The sequence below is a fragment of the Aedes albopictus genome, chromosome 1 (assembly GCF_035046485.1).
Source record: "Aedes albopictus strain Foshan chromosome 1, AalbF5, whole genome shotgun sequence".
Taxonomy (NCBI): Eukaryota; Metazoa; Arthropoda; class Insecta; order Diptera; family Culicidae; genus Aedes; species Aedes albopictus.
In genome coordinates, this window is record NC_085136.1 from 32,032,625 (window position 1) to 32,053,792 (window position 21,168).

The 21,168-nt window shown below is 43.3% G+C and overlaps 1 protein-coding gene across 2 annotated transcripts in view; it reads left to right on the forward strand.

The window, feature by feature from the left end:
- Nucleotides 1-21,168, forward strand: part of LOC109428528 (paired box protein Pax-1) — a 213,629-nt gene that overhangs the window by 22,567 nt on the left and 169,894 nt on the right. Inside the window, exon 2 of one of the 2 annotated variants that reach the window (XM_029855182.2) lies at nt 19,717-19,749. The exons of the other annotated variant lie outside the window; for it this stretch is intronic. Coding sequence (XP_029711042.1) covers nt 19,717-19,749 — 33 coding nt within the window. The remainder of the gene's footprint in view (nt 1-19,716; nt 19,750-21,168) is intronic. 2 annotated transcript variants of the gene reach the window in all.

The following is a 21,168-nucleotide window of genomic DNA, read 5'->3' on the forward strand; positions in this document are numbered from 1 at the left end:
ATTCTCCGGAATTTCCGGGGGAAATTCTCCGGAATTTCCGGGGGAAATTCTCCGGAATTTCCGGGGGAAATTCTTCGGAATTTCCGGGGGAAATTCTTCGGAATTTCCGGGGGAAATTCTTCGGAATTTCCGGGGGAAATTCTTCGGAATTTCCGGGGGAAATTCTTCGGAATTTCCGGGGGAAATTCTTCGGAATTTCCGGGGGAAATTCTTCGGAATTTCCGGGGGAAATTCTTCGGAATTTCCGGGGAAAATTTTTCGGAATTTCCGGGGGAAATTCTTCGGAATTTCTGGGGGAAATTCTTCGGAATTTCTGGGGGAAATTCTTCGGAATTTCCAGGGGAAATTCTTCGGAATTTCCGGGGGAAATTCTTCGGAATTTCCGGGGGAAATTCTTCGGAATTTCCGGGGGAAATTCTTCGGAATTTCCGGGGGAAATTCTTCGGAATTTCCGGGGGAAATTCTTCGGAATTTCCGTGGGAAATTCTTCGGAATTTCCGGGGGAAATTCTTCGGAATTTCCGGGGGAAATTCTTCGGAATTTCCGGGGGAAATTCTTCGGAATTTCCGGGGGAAATTCTTCGGAATTTCCGGGGGAAATTCTTCGGAATTTCCGGGGGAAATTCTTCGGAATTTCCGGGGGAAATTCTTCGGAATTTCCGGGGGAAATTCTTCGGAATTTCCGGGGGAAATTCTTCGGAATTTCCGGGGGAAATTCTTCGGAATTTCCGGGGGAAATTCTTCGGAATTTCCAGGGGAAATTCTTCGGAATTTCCGGGGGAAATTCTTCGGAATTTCCGGGGGAAATTCTTCGGAATTTCCGGGGGAAATTCTTCGGAATTTCCGGGGGAAATTCTTCGGAATTTCCGGGGGAAATTCTTCGGAATTTCCGGGGGAAATTCTTCGGAATTTCCGGGGGAAATTCTTCGGAATTTCCGGGGGAAATTCTTCGGAATTTCCGGGGGAAATTCTTCGGAATTTCCGGGGGAAATTCTTCGGAATTTCCGGGGGAAATTCTTCGGAATTTCCGGGGGAAATTCTTCGGAATTTCCGGGGGAAATTCTTCGGAATTTCCAGGGGAAATTCTTCGGAATTTCCGGGGGAAATTCTTCGGAATTTCCGGGGGAAATTCTTCGGAATTTCCGGGGGAAATTCTTCGGAATTTCCGGGGGAAATTCTTCGGAATTTCCGGGGGAAATTCTTCGGAATTTCCGGGGGAAATTCTTCGGAATTTCCGGGGGAAATTCTTCGGAATTTCCGGGGGAAATTCTTCGGAATTTCCGGGGGAAATTCTCCAGAATTTCCGGGGGAAATTCTCCAGGAATTTCCGGGGGAAATTCTCCAGGAATTTCCGGGGGAAATTCTCCAGGAATTTCCGGGGGAAATTCTCCAGGAATTTCCGGGGGAAATTCTCCAGGAATTTCCGGGGGAAATTCTCCAGGAATTTCCGGGGGAAATTCTCCAGGAATTTCCGGGGGAAATTCTCCAGGAATTTCCGGGGGAAATTCTCCAGGAATTTCCGGGGGAAATTCTCCAGGAATTTCCGGGGGAAATTCTCCAGGAATTTCCGGGGGAAATTCTCCAGGAATTTCCGGGGGAAATTCTCCAGGAATTTCCGGGGGAAATTCTCCTGGAATTTCCGGGGGAAATTCTCCAGAATTTCCGGGGGAAATTCTCCAGAACTTCCGGGGGAAATTCTCCAGAACTTCCGGGGGAAATTCTCCAGAATTTCCGGGGGAAATTCTCCAGAATTTCCGGGGGAAATTCTCCAGAATTTCCGGGGGAAATTCTCCAGAATTTCCGGGGGAAATTCTCCAGAATTTCCGGGGGAAATTCTCCAGAATTTCCGGGGGAAATTCTCCAGAATTTCCGGGGAAAATTCTCCAGAATATCCGGGGGAAATTCTCCAGAATATCCGGGGGAAATTCTCCAGAATTTCCGGGGGAAATTCTCCAGAATTTCCGGGGGAAATTCTCCAGAATTTCCGGGGGAAATTCTCCAGAATTTCCGGGGGAAATTCTCCAGAATTTCCGGGGGAAATTCTCTAGAATTTCCGGGGGAAATTCTCCAGAATTTCCGGGGGAAATTCCCCAGAATTTCCGAGGGAAATTCTCCAGAATTTCCGAGGGAAATTCAAGGGGTAGTCGCTTGGAACATTGTGCCAAGATGTGTCAAGCACACCGCCATACATGCGTGTGGCACACCGAGGCACATCGAGGCACAGTTTTGGCATTTGGATTAGAATGAAAAATCGAAGCAGTCTTGTGCAAATGGTCCTGCAAAATCAAAACAAACGGCTGGTTGCCTTGGTGGTTGCCAAGTAAAATCAAAACCACATTAGACAGTCAGCTACGGCACCGCAGTGGCACACCGAGGCACACTGCGGCACAATTCGATGCTTATAGGCACACTAAGAAAAGTTGGCACAAGTGAAGGAGTGCTAAGCGACTAGCCCCTTGGGGAAATTCTCCAGAATTTTCGAGGGAAATTCTCCAGAATTTCCGAGGGAAATTCTCCAGAATTTCCGAGGGAAATTCTCCAGAATTTCCGGGGGAAATTCCCCAGAATTTCCGGAGGAAATTCTCCAGAATTTCCGTGGGAAATTCTCCAGAATTTCCGTGGGAAATTCTCCAGAATTTGCGGGGGAAATTCTCCAGAATTTCCGGGGGAAATTCACCAGAATTTCCGGGGGAAATTCTCTAGAATTTCCGGGGGAAATTCTCCAGAATTTCCGGGGGAAATTCTCCAGAATTTCCGGGGGAAATTCTCCAGAATTTCCGGGGGAAATTCTCCAGAATTTCCGGGGGAAATTCTCCAGAATTTCCGGGGGAAATTCTCCAGAATTTCCGGGGGAAATTCTCCAGAATTTCCGGGGGAAATTCTCTAGAATTTCCGGGGGAAATTCTCCAGAATTTCCGGGGGAAATTCTCCAGAATTTCCGGAGGAAATTCTCCAGAATTTCCGAGGGAAATTCTCCAGAATTTCCGGGGGAAATTCTCCAGAATTTCCGGGGGAAATTCTCCAGAATTTCCGGGGGAAATTCTCCAGAATTTCCGGGGGAAATTCTCCAGAATTTCCGGGGGAAATTCTCCAGAATTTCCGGGGGAAATTCTCCAGAATTTCCGGGGGAAATTCTCCAGAATTTCCGGGGGAAATTCTCCGGAATTTCCGGGGGAAATTCTCCGGAATTTCCGGGGGAAATTCTCCGGAATTTCCGGGGGAAATTCTCCGGAATTTCCGGGGGAAATTCTCCGGAATTTCCGGGGGAAATTCTCCGGAATTTCCGGGGGAAATTCTCCGGAATTTCCGGGGGAAATTCTCCGGAATTTCCGGGGGAAATTCTCCGGAATTTCCGGGGGAAATTCTCCGGAATTTCCGGGGGAAATTCTCCGGAATTTCCGGGGGAAATTCTCCGGAATTTCCGGGGGAAATTCTCCGGAATTTCCGGGGGAAATTCTCCGGAATTTCCGGGGGAAATTCTCCGGAATTTCCGGGGGAAATTCTCCGGAATTTCCGGGGGAAATTCTCCGGAATTTCCGGGGGAAATTCTCCGGAATTTCCGGGGGAAATTCTCCGGAATTTCCGGGGGAAATTCTCCGGAATTTCCGGGGGAAATTCTCCGGAATTTCCGGGGGAAATTCTCCGGAATTTCCGGGGGAAATTCTCCGGAATTTCCGGGGGAAATTCTCCGGAATTTCCGGGGGAAATTCTCCGGAATTTCCGGGGGAAATTCTCCGGAATTTCCGGGGGAAATTCTCCGGAATTTCCGGGGGAAATTCTCCGGAATTTCCGGGGGAAATTCTCCGGAATTTCCGGGGGAAATTCTCCGGAATTTCCGGGGGAAGTTCTCCGGAATTTCCGGGGGAAATTCTCCGGAATTTCCGGGGGAAATTCTCCAGAATTTCCGGGGGAAATTCTCCGGAATTTCCGGGGGAAATTCTCCGGAATTTCCGGGGGAAATTCTCCGGAATTTCCGGGGGAAATTCTCCGGAATTTCCGGGGGAAATTCTCCGGAATTTCCGGGGGAAATTCTCCGGAATTTCCGGGGGAAATTCTCCGGAATTTCCGGGGGAAATTCTCCGGAATTTCCGGGGGAAATTCTCCGGAATTTCCGGGGGAAATTCTCCGGAATTTCCGGGGGAAATTCTCCGGAATTTCCGGGGGAAATTCTCCGGAATTTCCGGGGGAAGTTCTCCGGAATTTCCGGGGGAAATTCTCCGGAATTTCCGGGGGAAATTCTCCAGAATTTCCGGGGGAAATTCTCCGGAATTTCCGGGGGAAATTCTCCGGAATTTCCGGGGGAAATTCTCCGGAATTTCCGGGGGAAATTCTCCGGAATTTCCGGGGGAAATTCTCCGGAATTTCCGGGGGAAATTCTCCGGAATTTCCGGGGGAAATTCTCCGGAATTTCCGGGGGAAATTCTCCGGAATTTCCGGGGGAAATTCTCCGGAATTTCCGGAGGAAATTCTCCGGAATTTCCGGAGGAAATTCTCCGGAATTTCCGGGGGAAATTCTCCGGAATTTCCGGGGGAAATTCTCCGGAATTTCCGGGGGAAAATCTCCGGAATTTCCGGGGAAAATTCTCCGGAATTTCCGGGGAAATTCTCCGGAATTTCCGGGGGACATTCTCCGGAATTTCCGGGGGACATTCTCCGGAATTGCGGGGGAAATTCTCCGGAATTTCCGGGGGAAATTCTCGGGAATTTCCGGGGGAAATTCTCCGGAATTTCCGGGGGAAATTCTCCGGAATTTCCGGGGGAAATGCTTCCGGGCAAATTCTCCGCAATTTCCTGGAAAAATTCCTTCGGAATTTGCAAAGGAAATTCTCCGGAAGGTGGATCCATAGAGGACGATTATCAGTGCAGTCCTGAAATTATTTTGTTTACGTGCTAATTTTACAGCACGCTGAGGAGTTGTATTTTGATGCTTGATTGACTATCGAAACTCGATGATTCATGTGATACAAATTTATGTATTTGCCCAATTGGTTATCACTCGTCCGGCACATTTTATTTTTCTTACACGTTAGTGAAACAACGTGCTCCACTAAACTTTGGGAAATAAATTAATACAATTAGGTAGAATAAACCTTTCCCATACTTCATGAGTTCCAGGTCTGTATAAAAATAAGTTAGTTTTTTATTAGAGCGAATTATGTATGACGGTTTCACCTCCGCATGCTTTTCGGACCGAATTGTCCATCCAGACCGGAATTCCTGCGTAGAATTCCGTAGCTCTAATAATCCGAACAAAAACAAGCAAGATCCTTCAGAGATAAGATTTCGTTCGCTTTCTTCAGATAAAACGAGCTCCCAAAGCCGATATCGAGCTAACATATCATGTTTCATTTGTTTTGATTTCTGTTTTACTCGTTCGATCGCCGCCGCCGCACAGCCTACTTACTGTTCTGGCTTGAGTCGAGAGAGCGAGACCTGATGCTCCTCCATCAAAGTCGACGTCGCTCAAACTCAAATCTGACGACGAGGAAAAGTTGATCACAGCAAGCTGCTGTGCTGTGGAGGATCGAAGCCACGCCGCACCACAACCGTCGCCTCCTCCGCTTCGATTTTGAACTGATTGGTTTTGAAAAGTTGATTAGCTACCGGCGTTTTGTCGTTTTCTGGTAATTCGGGGGTCCCGTCGCTTGTCCCCTCCCCTGTATCAAATTCTGCCGTTTAGGACCGATCGGATATTACGCTTCAGCCTTGTTTCTATACGTGTTTGCAAATTATGCGCCTGATTTGAGCTCACCATTTCGGGGTAGAAGCGGGTAATTTGTTCTGCCTGATCGGTTCGGTTGTAGCGCTGACTGCCTACGTGGCGCAGCAGCGGCGGCGCTTCATCGGCGGCGACGATTCGATTGCGGTTTGTCGTCAGCGCGAATGATTAATTGGGTATCACTTCTGGTTCTGGCTCGATTTGCTACACACCAATCGATTGGAACAGAATCACCGAACTAACGACTTCATCACCATCTGTCTGCCAAGCATGTAAACATGAGCGCAGATCGAACCGCAAAATCTGACAGCTCTTCCGACGCGACGCTGCGTTTCGAACGCATCATCCCTGATGGATGGATACATGCGCAAACGTTACGAGAAACACGCAACCGCAAAATCTTGGAAAGGATTGTTGCTGCAGCAACAACAACAACGGCCCGATATCAAATTTCACACAAATTTTCCCTGACGCAATTGGTCTGACCGTTTTTTTTCTCTGTTTCACCAAAAGTAGGCCCTGGCGGTCGCCGTCGGCGAAGAAAATTTAATCTGTTACAATTTCTCAATCGCAGCAACCTCCTCGATCGACCTGGCTGGCAGAGCCTCCTTTGTTCTCGATTCTGGGTGCATGGAGTTTCAGTTCAATGCGTTCACGCCATCGGAGAGACCCACTGGCACACACCACTCGTCACCATCATCATCATCACCGAACATCAGTTTTCCGTTTTTATTTTGGAATTTTCATGGTTCAGGACTGCGTTAAATCGGATTAAAAAATTGCGGTTGAGAATGGAAATTTAATTCAGGACCCGGCGAGAAAGAGACAAAGCGCACACATTCGCACATGAAGGGAGAGCAGCTCCGTGTGTATCCTAGGTATCTCCTGGTTTAGTTTTCGAGGGTTTTTACACAATCGTACATTTTGCGTTCCTCTCGGGACGGGATCGCCTGTTTTCCTCTACTACCAGATAGAATGCTTGCCAGCCTGACCTGTTTTATATTTTGACTGAAATTTATCCACATCTGTGCCGCCGACGAGAAGCACAGCAGAGATTGAAAGCCTGCGATAGGGAGCCTGCTGGAACTAGAGCAACATGCGAATGAATGAAACAATTTGTATCCTTTTCAGGATTACAAACTCGATTTCGGTCAGGACGATGATGATGATGATAATGATGCCGGGCATGGTGTTTCCGAAGGGGGATGCGGAGGGGATGCAGTCCTATTCTATTAAAAACAAGGATGTGAGAGGAGTTTGCAAAGCGAATGTAATTCTTCATGTCCGTTGCTTTAATTTCGCTATTGATGGAATCTAGAAGAAGTGAAGAATTTACCAAGAAATCAATGACATGCAGTTGTGGATGTGTCGTCAGAAAAACTTTCAACATTGGTTTCAATCTTTTTACTTGGCAACACTGCTTTATGTCAGTTATTGCCAGGAATGCCAGATAAATTTGGTGAAAATCTCGGCGCTACCGCCGCCTGGTGAGTTTGACATAACTGCACTGCTGTCACAATGTTTAATTCCATATATACGATTGCTACTTTGTTTTGCTTCGATGACTACCAACAAAGTTTGCTTCAATCATCCAATACAGTGCCGATTCGTTTGTTGGAGGCTCGTTAGATGGGCTATCTAACTAGTTGGGACAAAACCCAGGTTTTATTCATAAAGTTGGTGATAGCTCTATTGCACATTCAGAGACCAATTTCAGAATGGCTGGAGGGACACGTCCATTCAGAAGTCACTTTCACTTACAATACGTCTCGCATGTGTGCATTACAGTTATCAAATGAGTAATGTTATTGCAAATACACTTCCTGCTTCACAGATACTTTTGAAGCTGTTATGGTAATGCTCAAATCAATCTCACTGAAAACCATCCAAGCCAGCTCTGGCATCACCATGGGAACGTCTTTGCAGCACAGTCTGGCTTACTCCTCGTCTCACCTCCGTCACTCCCGTAGTCAGTCATCATTAGAACAAACGTCACTTCATCTCTCGCAAAAAAAATGTGGATATGTTGTCACACTGTTTGATTCTGGCACCACCCGCGAATCTGATGGCGTACGAAAAACAGAAGCCTATCAGAGTCACATCGCAAACTTATGGCATATTTCGACACTCTCGATACGAACTTTGGCAGCGCTTGGGGGCCGTTCATAAACCACGTAGACTTTTTGGGGGGAGGGGGGGTCTGGTCAAAGTTTACGCTCCATACAAATTTCAAAATTTGTGTATGGACAGAAGTCTACGAGGGGGGAGGGGGGGTTCTGAAATAGCCAAGTTTTGGTCTACGTGGTTTATGAACAGCCCCTTGCGTGAACAACCCTCCTCCCTGCTGACTGGTAGCGGCATGAATCTAATCACGAACAAGACACTAGAATACTTCCGGATGGCGTAGAGCTGTCAGTCGTTTCAATAACGAGGAACTCAGTTTGAATACAATCCTTCACGCACATCTTCTCAAAGAAGAACCATCCGGATGGCGTAGCACTGGCCAAACTATCAGTAGAATTGCGAAGAAAAAGAAAAACAAAACTTTCGGACGCGACGCGAAAGAAAAATGTGGCGAGTAGATCAAAAGACGTCTACACGCGGTAACGCCCACTGCAATTTTTCGCCGTCACTAGGGTAACTAGATTCATGGCAATATTTCGGTTCTTTAGGGGTACCCAGATTATTTCATTATCAGATTCTCCGCCTAAAAATTAGTCGAAATCTAAAATTTCATAATTTTTGGAAGTATTTTTAAAATGCATTTAACGTTTATATGGGGAAATTTTTTTGTTCGGGTCGAACTGTCATTTTATCGATAGAACTGTCATTCTATCCACAAAAAATTAAACTGTTTTGTTAGTTTAACCATCAAAACAAAGGTATTGAAACCCAATAAAATTACGTTATACTCAGCAAAATGAGCTCTTTCGATTAGGCTATAGAAAATAGCAATATTTTATTAGCTAAACAACCCAATCATCGAAAGCACATTGGTGTCCGCGTTGATTTATCATTCACCTATCGTTATCGACGGATTATCGATGCAACCTGTATTGTTATTGTTGGTCAGGCTGGTGTTCTTCATTCCCGTCGAGAACTAGAGCTTTTGTTAGTTCTTTGAACTAATCGCTTTTTATGACGACCACCACTTTCGTCCCCTCTAATATTGGTATGGTATTGCATTACCCAGTTTTGCGTATCGTAGCTAGCGACTTCTTTGAAACTCCTTACCTCTTCCCCACCACCTCTAGTTCAATAGAGCACCAGGACCAGAGTCGTAACCCAAAAAAGAGCGTCATAGAGCCCCAGTGCAGTTCCCTAATCAGCTTTAAAACCGCTTTCTCAGCGTTGGCCTAAGACGAGCTCCGCACTCTTTCTCTTTCTCCGGTCTCTGATTTGCTAGAACGTCGCCAGTTTCATTTTCTGGGATGCGTGCATGTCTTAATCCTGGTACATACCTAAATCAACCATGAGTGTCTGACTTTCCCATGATCTAGGGCGGATAGACAACTTACGGAATCCAAGTCTACAGCGGCTCGATACCCGTTTAGCGGTCTGGACCGACCGCAGCGGTTTATAGTCCTCAGACTCTCCATGAGCTATTTCCTCTTGCGTTTCTAAGTCAACGATGAATATGAGTGGCCTACCCGCATATGGAGCTGCAACCTCTCTGAAGATGGCCAGCGCTACTCAGTCCCGCATGTGCCCCACATTCTAAAGGCCTCATTGTACTGGGGTTCCAGGATTTCCAATGGTGCTAATGGTTTTGTTTCGCAGTTCAGATCCACTTGTAAAAGTAGTTAGATTTCTCTGGGGGAAACCTTGAAGTCAACGTTGTCTGCTCACTCCACCCACGACTCCATCACACATTCAATCGCATGTTGTAACTCGTCTAGTCTACAGTATACAATATTTAGAAGGTGATACATCCTGGAAAACTTACAGATTCTTGTTGACGCAATTCAAATCATTCAGAATCTTAAACAAAACGATCTAGTACTCCATGTCAATATGATCCAAATGGATGTATACAAAGGTAAATAGCCTGCCTTGTCTTCTTGTAGGCCGTGGTCTAATATACTTGCCAAATGCTAGGATCACATCATCGGCGTACACTATGGGGAGTACTCCCGGTGATATGCGTTCGAATACTAAGTTCATCGCGATGAGAAACAGTGCGACCTGCGACCGAAGTGGCACGCCCTTGTGGGTTGCAATTCTCGAGCAACCTCAGGTTGAAGGTAGCTCCTGCATTCAGAACTCGAAAGCTGCGGTTACGTAGGAAGTTGGCTACGTAGTTCAAAATGTGCCCTTGGCTATCTCTTAAGGGTTGTCATATTTTTTTTCTGTCGATTGGAATCGCTTAAGAATAGTAGCTGTTGAAGCTACGATAGTTCAATGAAGATTTTTTGACCGCTGCCAATGGAGATATCGTGGCAACAGTTTCGATTTTATCCTCAGCACCTAGGTAAACACGAGTTTACTATGACGTTTAAGCAGTGTTTACGAAAAATGAACTCATTTCCTAGATAACACGACACTCAAATGAGTGAACGCGAGCATCGGTTCATTGCGGCTAGTAGATCATCGGGAAACACTGCGACCTAATTAATGGTGGTGAAACGGAAGGTTGTTTGCTGTGGGATGGATTCTACGGTGATTTCTTGGATAGTCAAGGAACGCTACCAGGCATCAAATTTCTCTCTCACGTGATCAAAACCCATGGGTTTATCCACCTCCGTGATAATGAATGATCACTGCATGCCATGAAAATAGTAGTTTACGCAACAAGGTGCAGAATGAAGATTTTTACAGCACGAGTCGTACATTTATCCAACGAGGCTTGCCGAGTTGGATAATTACGACGAGTGCTGTAAAAATCGAGTTCTGCACCGAGTTGCGTACAACGTTTTTTGCAATTTCATAAATTACCGCTTGAGGATAGTTTTTAACAAAACTTTTCCATCAAACTGCACACTGATGTTCATAGACTTGTTTAAGAAAATCTGATTATAGCAGGTTTTACTGTGTAGTTGGCACAATTTTTCAAAACTGCGACCAGAAAGCATCAAGAAGTTGATCAAAACTGAAAACAGTGCTGTAATGGTTCATTACGCAACGCAAACCAGTGCTGTAATGAACCATTACAGCACTGTTTATTTGGTGTGGGAAAGTAGGCCTTTTCCTGTCAGATTTGCGTGAGGTTAAACAGCCTATTACGATGAGAAATTGCAAAAATAAAATTCTCTCACACCAGCACTTAGGATAATTCTCTTTCTCTCCATCCACACCTCACGGATAAACAACAAATGCACCTAATTTTCCACTCCGTCTGAGAGTAATGAAACGTCTCCACCGATGCACGATTCCGTGTTTACATAAAATGTACTTGTTTCCATGGCCATCTAGATAACACGGCATTGCTCAGACGTCAACCGTGTGATAACGTGGATTGATGAGCAATCATTTTCGTTTGCAAGTTTTATCACGCAAAAGAACCTGAGTGAGAGCCCTTTCAATTGTCTATGAATGCAAGGGAAAATTTTGATGCCTGATCGTTATGCAAATTCTTCGGAAAGTCTTGGTAGGTCCTGCAATCGTCCTCGACGACGGTTTACGGTGTCACTGATTTTCGCTTATACTTAGGTACAATACAGCAACTTTCTTGGACCGGAGGCTTCCGCGGCCGCTACTAGTGGCGGTGTCGATGTCCAAACAGATGAAACTTGGTGCGATGCTCACCAAACCTGGGTGTCAAGGATGAACCAAACGGTTACGGTGAGCTTACACTACATCATGCTAGACCAGTGGGTGTTGTTAGTTTGTGCCTTAACTGATCAAGGAACTGATTAGGTAGTTGGCTACGTAATAGATGGGCTCGGAACAAACAAATTGCTGAGACTAGAGCTTCGGTTCAATCAACTTCATTACACAGGACTTAATTACATTACTGAACTGAGCGCTCATGGCTACCGCCACCAAGCGAAGCTCCAAAGGATACGTTGGAATACGGAGACCCGGGACGGGTAGAATGACAGCTATGGGATGCGATCATTCTTTGAGCTATTTGAAGTACGGATAAGATACAAAACAACATACTGGGATGCGGAGATCGCACGGACCTCACAGTGGGTGCCATGTTCTACCACCGGTGAAGGCGAGTTATGTCTCACCGTTGATAGAGGTTGCACATGCTCACCACTTCTTCCAGAGCTTTGGGCCGAAGTCCGATGACCTTATTGTAGTAGTTTTTGTAGTCACTGCTGCTTCTCATAGACCAAGCTGGGATGAACTTGAATTTGATCAGCTCAGCCGTGACATTGCTGGCTACAGCATTCCAGGATTGCGGCTATTTGAACAATTTCAACAGCTGCTGAAGTTCCCGCTTGGCTTCAACTAAGTTCTTGGCATAAATGAGCAACCTCGATGGACCGTGAAATGTTGCAGGGCCGCTAGAACGCGGCCGCCATTGTGAGATCGTCAAGCAACTCGACGTGGACGGCTTTGGAGACAAGCAGACAAACATCGTTACAAAGCATTTGACGGAAGAATTGAGATGGTTACCAGAAACGGCTTGCAATAATCGCCACTGACTTTGAGAAGAGGCGGTGACGTATTGATCATTTCAGCTGAAAGCTCTGCCATTAGCTGTTCTTGGCCTCTGGGTTTAATACGAAGCAGAGGTCGTACACGAAAGCCGGACCTTTCGTACGTGGTTCTGCGGCGCTTGAATTGACGACTTGTTGCCCGGAATGAAGCATCTTTGAATGGCCCTAGTAACGATCCACTACAGTGGCGAGGGGATGACGATGATCAATGATCATTGAATCGATTTCAGGGAGAGTTACAATCTCCCGGGAAACACTCTTTTTGCGACCGATGAACCAGTTGCAATAGGACTTCTTAGTTTTCTTGCGTGCTGACAGAACCGAATTTCTTGGGTTTTCGTTTAGCTCTTTTGGCGTTGTGGCGCAAGCGACGGATTATTGCTTCCAGTCAGATCAGAAAAAAAAACAACGACGAGCGTAACAAAAAGATCTCGTTCGGAGTTTCTGCTTACAGCGATAAGGCTACGGACTGACAATCTTCGAGAAAAGCAGGATAGAGCTGTTCAACGTCGACTTCAGAGTTCTCCGGCCAAAACTTCCGACCTTCTTACAGCCAAACTAGGCTGTCGAACATATGTAGTCGAAATACCTCGTGATTTTCGATGCCTGCGACATGATTCCAGCGTCCACTCTTTGTCAAGTGCTGGATTTCACCCTATCCGTGATGAAATTTTTTAACCTGGATGGTGTGGACGTGCTTCACAATATGTATTCGAGTCTGTTCAAGCAAAAGAAGAGAAGAGTACTCCAACTAGATAGTTGGCAGGTTGCATAGTTCGGGAGTGGATCATCCCAGTTGACAAGCAATATCCATAAAGTTTGGATGAAGATCTTGGCTTCGACTACAACCGGAGATCACAATCCACCGTGTTACCATTGATGTCAGCACGGTGAAGAAGAAGTTGTCGATTGAAGGGCACAAGACGGCCCAGCGTCTTCAAGGTAGAGGATCCATGTCGAATCCTACTTGGTCATCCCGCAGATGCGGCTGCAGCACATGCAGCACTTCTTCGCAGTTCGAGTTCCACTTGCGCAAACGCCATTCCGACAGAATCGGTCAGCTTGGCCAAGTTGCTGCCTTCTTCGGACGAAGCGTCCATCCATCACCGCGGAAAGTCGGTTGAATACAATGCTCTTCACATGTGGACAGGTGCTCCTTAGATATGGCAGCTCCCGAGCTCTCAGAACCGAGTAAGTAGTTCTTGGAGTTCCGCTGCGGTACAAGGCGCAGTCGTTGCAGGAGTGGAGATCTACGCGAAGATCGTACTATTGGAAATGTGACGATCCATCCAAATACGATGTTCTGGAACGTTGCGTCGGGCCGTCCTCGTTGAGCGCGAAACACCCATCCTGCAGCACAGGTCGAGAAAGTATTCGACGCCGATGATCGTGTCAACGTCTGACGTTCATCACAATTCGCGGTCAGCTAAAACGATGTTGTCATCAGCTAATTCCAATGACTAGTTTAAAACCCTTAGCACCGGAATAGAATCGTCAGCTTTGGCAAGACGTTGTAGCACAGAATCTCCTCGAAGTCCGAGATGCTAGCGAAAGTTATGTCGTTTGCAGTTATTCCTAGAGCGAACCTAGTTTCGTCTTTGTTCCGCCCTAACTGCTGTAAAAACGTTTGTTTAACCCTATCCACTTATCCGCGAGCGGTAATGAGCCATTTTACGAGACGTTTCGGATCAGCTGATCGCTCATTTCATGAATGAAAATTTGACAGGAGGTTGCACCCAAGCCCGTGAATGTTAATATTAATATCAACTCTGTTGTCGTTTCGTAAAATCCACTTATCCGCGAGCGGTAATGGCGGCGGCGGGCAAATCCAACCGGTTCGGATTTTGACGTTTCTTGGGGGAAAGTCAAAATAGTTTCATTCTCCTCCTCACCCCTTCACCCACCTTTTGGTGGCGCCAACCGTTTGCGATCCCCAAGAAACGTCAAAATTCGAATCGGTTATTTGTGCCCGCCGCCGCCATTACCGCTCGCGGATAACTGGATAGACTATGGCGGCGGCGGGCACAAATAACCGATTCGAATTTTGACGTTTCGTGGGGATCGCAATCGGTTGGCGCCATCAAACGGTGGGTGGAGGGGTGAGGAGGAGTATGAAACTGTTTTGACTTTCCCCCAAGAAACGTCAAAATCCGAACCGGTTGAACATGCCCGCCGCCGCCATTACCGCTCGCGGATAAGTGGATAACGAAGTTCATCTGTCAACATGAATGTAAACACTAAAACAAAACGTAAAACTCAAAATGTCTATCTTTATAATCTAAAAGAAAGATAAAAACATTCATTGTTGTGACTTGCATAAACTAATTAGTGTGCCAACTAATACTAACATGCAAGTATACGCTACACTGCAGAATATTTTTGCTGGTAATCAGCAAACTTTGTTGCAATTTCAGCAATTTCTTTTGCTGATTTTTTGCGTACTGGAAGCATTTCAAAAATTGTGGTGTGTAGAAAGAAGAATAGGGTCCTGATTAGTGGCAAAACCCCGATTCTATTGAACATTACGATCAGGCATGATATTCTGAACGCAAAAGTACTTTTCCCGAACTTAAAAAACGAAAAAATACTCATAATAAGTGAAATGATAGACATTTCTAGTTTGACATTTGGAGTCAACCTTGACGTGATGGAATTCGACATTTTGCACACTGGGGATTCAAAAATGTTCCTACCTGACGTACACGGTACATAACAAAAGTCACTCAAAACATGATTTCAGTAACAAATTTTGAAAACGACGTATAATCAATGTCACACCATTGATTATACGTCGTTTTCAAAATTTGTTACTGAAATTAAAGCTAGGGGTGGCACACAAGATAAAAAAAATGTATGTTTAAAACCACAATCATATTCCCTAAACATTAAAATGTCCAAACTGATGTTAAAACTAGCTTTAAAATCTCCTAAACACCAACTCAAATCATTCCATCCATTCAACGACGCGTGTTCGATCCAATTTAAATGGGTTAAAAGGAAGAACCATCATCGTCTTCGTCGTCGTCGTTTCCACACACTCTCTTTCCGGTCCATGAGCATTGATGCCAAGCCGGTTGTCGAAAATAATCGATAAAACCCATTTCAAACGTGGGATAATTTATGTGCCCTGCCCCTTGCCCCTCGTGCGCCAGCTATCATGGCGCTCTCTAACTGTCAGACGCAGGAAAAACTTTCCACTTTTTCCCCTGCTGAAAACATCCTAGCAATCCTAGAAAAAACGCTTCGCTATATCCTGGTCCACGCGGTGGAAAATCACCCTGATAAAAAATATCATAAAAATACGATAAATTTTATTGTTACAACACCATTTTTTCGAAAAATATTCACCATTAAACGTATTGTAATTTACACTGTACACTCACCATCACCCCTATTGTTCTTTACCATTCGGCGAATGGTAAATGGCACTTTTACAATAAAAAATGGTGGTCGTTATGCATCTTAACCATAAAATTTTGAGAAAATTTTCATACACTTTTTCGCGAAAAACAATTGAATGTATTGTGTTTTTATGAGACATTTTTAGGGCAATTTTTAAAAGAAAACAATATATCTTAATGTTTTTTCATTGTTCTTACAATACACAGTGGTCCACGAACCAGATTTATGAGGAAAGATGCATGCAGTGCCTTCAAATGATTTTTTAGACAAATATGGTCTTCTACAAAGTTGTTGCTAATAAAAAGGCCCTCTTTTCAATGTACATGAAAATTAGGGTGGGTCATATTTTCTAAGAAATTAGAAACCAAACTCTTTTATTTGCAAGAATAACTATATACATTATTTGGAAAAGTTGTAGATCTATCAATTTTGAGCAAGTTTGCTGAAGACAATTTTTTTGTAGCTTCAAAATTGACCGATCTAGAGATATATTTCTGAATTAGCTTAGGGTGATTCAAGAAAAACAGGTTTTCTGGCTTTAACTTTCTCAGTTTAAATTTCTCATCGAAGTCGCCCAAGAAATACTTGTAGAGCATTTGAAAGTGCGTCGTTTCGTGCGCTGAAACGATCGTTATCTCTTTTGGTTTAAAAGTTATGAGTGTTTTTCTTTAAAAATCATAGTTTATTCAAAAAGTGATATTACGGGTTAGGGCAAAGATAAAAAATATCTTTTTCCAGCATTCAAGAGAAGAAATATTGTTATAAAACATATCAAAAAATTAGAGAGGTGTTATTTTTGTAACTCAAGTAAATAATACTTGAAATGTGCCTATTTTTTCTAGACAATCATCAATATCTTTTGAACGGAATGACGTAGCAACATTCTCAGCGCACGAAAATGTGCGTTTTTGGAAGCTCTAAAAGTGGTTCTTTGACGACTTCGATGTGAAAATTGAAATAAAAAAGATAAAGCAAAAAAACTGTTTTGTCCAAATTTTGAGCATTTTCCCATAGTTTTCATAGGGTGACGCTAGAACAAATCGTTTTATCGCTCTAACTTTTTTGTTTCAATTTTCTCATCAAAGTTGTCAGAGAACCACTTTTAGAGCTTCCAAAAACGCACATTTTCGTGCGCTGAGAATGTTGCTACGTCATTCCGTTCAAAAGATATTGATGATTTTCTAGAAAAAATATGCGCTTTTCAAGTATTTTTTACTTGAGTTACAAAAATAACACCTCTCTAATTTTTTGATATGTTGTATAACAATATTTTTTCTTTTGAATGCTGGAAAAAGATATTTTTTATCTTTGCCCCAACCCGTGATATCGCCTTTTGAATAAACTATGATTTTTAAAGAAAAACACTCATAACTTTTAAACCAAAAGAGATAACGATCGATTCAGCGCACGAAATGACGCGTTTTCAAATGCTTTTCAAAGTGTTGCTTGGGCGACTTCGATGAGAAATTTAAACTGAAAAAGTTAAAGCCAGAAAACCTGTTTTTCTTGAATCACCCTAAGCTAATTCAGAAATATATCTCTAGATCATTCAATTTTGAAGCTACAAAAAAACTGTCTTCAGCAAACTTGCTCAAAATTGATAGATTTCCAACTTTTCCGAAGAATGTATATAGTTATTCTTGCAAATAAAAAAGTTTGATTTCCAATTTCTGTGAAAATTTGGACCACCCTAATTTTCATGTACATTGGAAAGAGGGCCTTATTATTAGCAACAACTTTGTAGAAGACCATATTTGTCTTAAAAATCATTTGAAGGCGCTGCATGCATCTTTCCTCGTAAATCTGGTTCGTGGACCATTGTGCAATACAAATACAATTAATTGAATGGCGTCAAATAAATCGTTGTTGTAATAAAAATACTATAATATTTGTTGTTATTTGTAAGCAGTTTTCGCTTTTGAAAATCCATAGAATTTATATTTCCCGCCAACATTTATATCCAGCATTTGCGAGCACTAATGGCCGCCAGAATGATATGCACATTTCATGATAAGAGTCAAACACTCTGATGTCTGTCTGGTATGTGTTGCTTGGCGGCTGTTGATAAGATCTATCATCAATCTTTTCAAATAACTGCCAAATATCACAAGTCAGACCTCAGGTTGTATGATCCATACCATAAATCGTTCACAATTCATGTGGCTATTAGTATCTGTAAATGCTGAAGAAAAATGTTACCGAGAAATATGAATTCTTTAGTTTTTAAAAGACGAAATCTGTTTACATAACAACAAATATTATTGCATGTTTATTTTAACATCGGTTCAATTGACCCCATTAAACAAATTGTATTTGTATTGTTATCAATGGTAGTTTACTATTTACTAAATTCCTTTAATTTATTGGAAAACATTAGAAAAATCATTGTTCATCTTTTTCTTGTCGTAACTTCCTCACTTGGCTAAAACCTGCTTTTCAGCTAGTTTTCTATAAGTACTTCCTCAGTTATTCGTTGATAGCTTCCTCTGCCAACACGGCTTGACGTCTGTCAGTCGTTGAAGTTTTAGCGAATAACATTCGATAATCGAAACATCTACTGTACTCAAATTTAAAACGAAAACTATAAAAAAATATGTCAAGTGATTTTGTATTTGATTATACAAACATGATCCAAGCAACAATAATATTTATTGTTATTTATTTGTTACGAATTGTTTTTAAGTGAAATTGAGAAATAAACCCTTTTTTAATAAAAAGTCCATGAGAACTTTGCAGGCACTTTTGCAACTATATAAAAACAACTTAAATTAATTTTTACTGATAGTAACTTTAAGTTATTATAGAACTATTGAAAAACAATCGAATCAATTAGTCACAAATAAAGCTAATGTTCACTTATTGTACGAACTATATGGGCTTGATTTCTATTGTAAAAAGTAACAATATATCTACTATGTATTTTATGGTGAACAATAAAACCAGTCATATGCTAATAATATTTACCATGTGATGAATGGTAACTTTTTATCCGGGCAAACATCTACAGATCGGTGGATACAGGGCAGAGGAAGCAAGTTGTTGAACTTTCACTTTCTTCCTTCAGATGGAATCTGAATCAAAAAACGGGAAGGAATCCATTATTCTAGTACTTCCTTGCTCGGCATGCGCTCTGGTGACGTTTCTCACTAGAGAAGTGGAGCACTTCCTATCATTTCGACCTCAACCCTGTTGTTTGTAGTAGTAGTGGCGGGCGACCGCCCGACCGACCCACAAAGCAAAGCATGCTATGATGCGCATGAACGGAACGACGCCAATGTCTCGCCTGCTACGATCTGTCGGATCTGATGACCGAGAGCAAAATCCTTGCGGGTCAACAAAAGTGAAAACCGAAATCTATGGATTCCATGGTCTCTGGGATGAGGCTGATGGCCGAATGAATCTGCTGGATTTTCGTGTAAACAGTAGTGAGTGGCCGCCGGCGGCGTCGGTGGACCAACGGATTCTGGCGAGGAGCATTGTTTGTCTATGTGTTTAGGATACACTTCTGAGACGGCTACCGCCGGAGAGTTTCGGCGTTTTCAACTGAAGCGGAAGAGGAATTTGTTAATTTGGCCGCTACTGTTTGTTGTGCTTCTGAACGAACGGAGAAGACTGCCATTAAATGACTTAAAGTTAGAAGTTCACAAGCAATGCAGCCTTCTTGGATCGAATTTGACTTTTGTTACAAATGGATCATTGAAGCCAACTTTTCCGCTACCCACCGCATCAAAACAAAAGAGCCACCGTATATGGACTGTAACACAGTGACAGCAGTCGAGTTACGTCAAACACATAAGACTACGGTGGCGCTATCTGTTCATTTCATAGCGGCCGTTTTAATTATTTTAGTGATTCATTGTAGTTCAAGGATTGACACCGGCTGTACATGCGTCGCAGGACCTGGCAATGTCAATAATATTTAACAATTTCTCACCCTTGGTTGACAGTTTATTGTAACACAAATTTTCGTATTTCTCTTTTACAGTTGGACAAGAATCTGAACTGGGATATCTTCAAGGTATTTATTCTAACTAACAATATCAATTTAAATTATTTCAACTTAGTCGGCATGCTTTTGATACACTAAACTAAATTTTCATTACAAGTTGATGAACACGACGACACACATTAGCAATCTAGTAGTTTATGCTTCCACAACTCGATATCATGGAGCAATTCGGTTTTCATGGTCGTGTGTATTGTGTCACTAGGCACCACGGTGTGGAGCTCAAGTTCGATTCCCACCATTGCCATCCGTTGAAGTTTTTCGGTTGGCTGTGCCAGTGGGCGTTGCATGCTAGTAAGTTGCCTAGTGTCGTGCTTAATTTTTAAGAGCTGTTTGCTGGAAGAAGAGGCCATGCAGGGTTTTTGATTGAGCAGACCAGCTCATGAGCTATTCAACTCAATATTTCACTTCGCCCTCATCATAAACTTTCAACCCAAGTTTCAACCCAAGTTTCAACCACAGAGAAACAGACGTCGCACTCTGGTCGCTTCCCATCGATCACCTTTTTAACGGCTGATTCAAATATTCAGTAGTTGGTCGATTGACCACACGCGGCGCTGGCATCGTTTCTGCTCCTGTTTGACGTTTGTTCACTATCGCCATCTAGTGGTAGCTCGGCCAAACACAGTACGTTTAGCATTGGGCAATTACGTTTTCGTGACGATGTTTTTTAATGAAATGTGTACTAAATGATACGTCTGTTTCTCTGTGTTTCAACATTGATAACTGATTAGAATGATTCCTACATTGCTTGATCTGTGTACCGTCTATCCCCGTTGGTTTGAACGACACCTCATGCAAATCAACGGGGTTCATTTTTTAATTTGAACTTCTTGCAACCCTGTCGGCATTGAAAAACATTTTTTACTGTTTTGTTTTGATTCTGTGTTCCGTTTCACCCCGTTCCATGAGCAGAGTGACGTTTGAACCATTTTTAGTTTGAACGATATGCAGATCAGCGGGGGTCAAATTAAAAAGTGTTCAGATTAGACGCGGTCAAACCAACGGGGGCAGACGGTATTCATTGATTGATCTAGCTATATTATAGAGACTTTCAGCCCTTGGCTGCTTTGATCTGTTTATCTTCGACGTACAGTATGTTTGTATTGAATGCTCATCCCGATCATAATTTATCTTCAATCCAGTTGATGAGCCATTGAGCTCTCAACTTGATTACGTTGCAAAGAGCTAAGAACAAAACATAGTGCAAGTGGTTGCTCCCATCTTCATATCTTCTGGTGCAATTTTGTTGAAGAAAGTCGACTATATTGTTGGCTGTAGCTGTTGTTTAGACGTCATTTTCTAATTCCTCAAGTCTTCTTCAATAATGCTTTTCCGCTGTTTGTCTTCGTATATCCTTTGAGCTATTTCAGCTCTCGATTCACAGCACTGCCATTTAAATCTTATTTTCTGATACGTGGCAATTCAAAA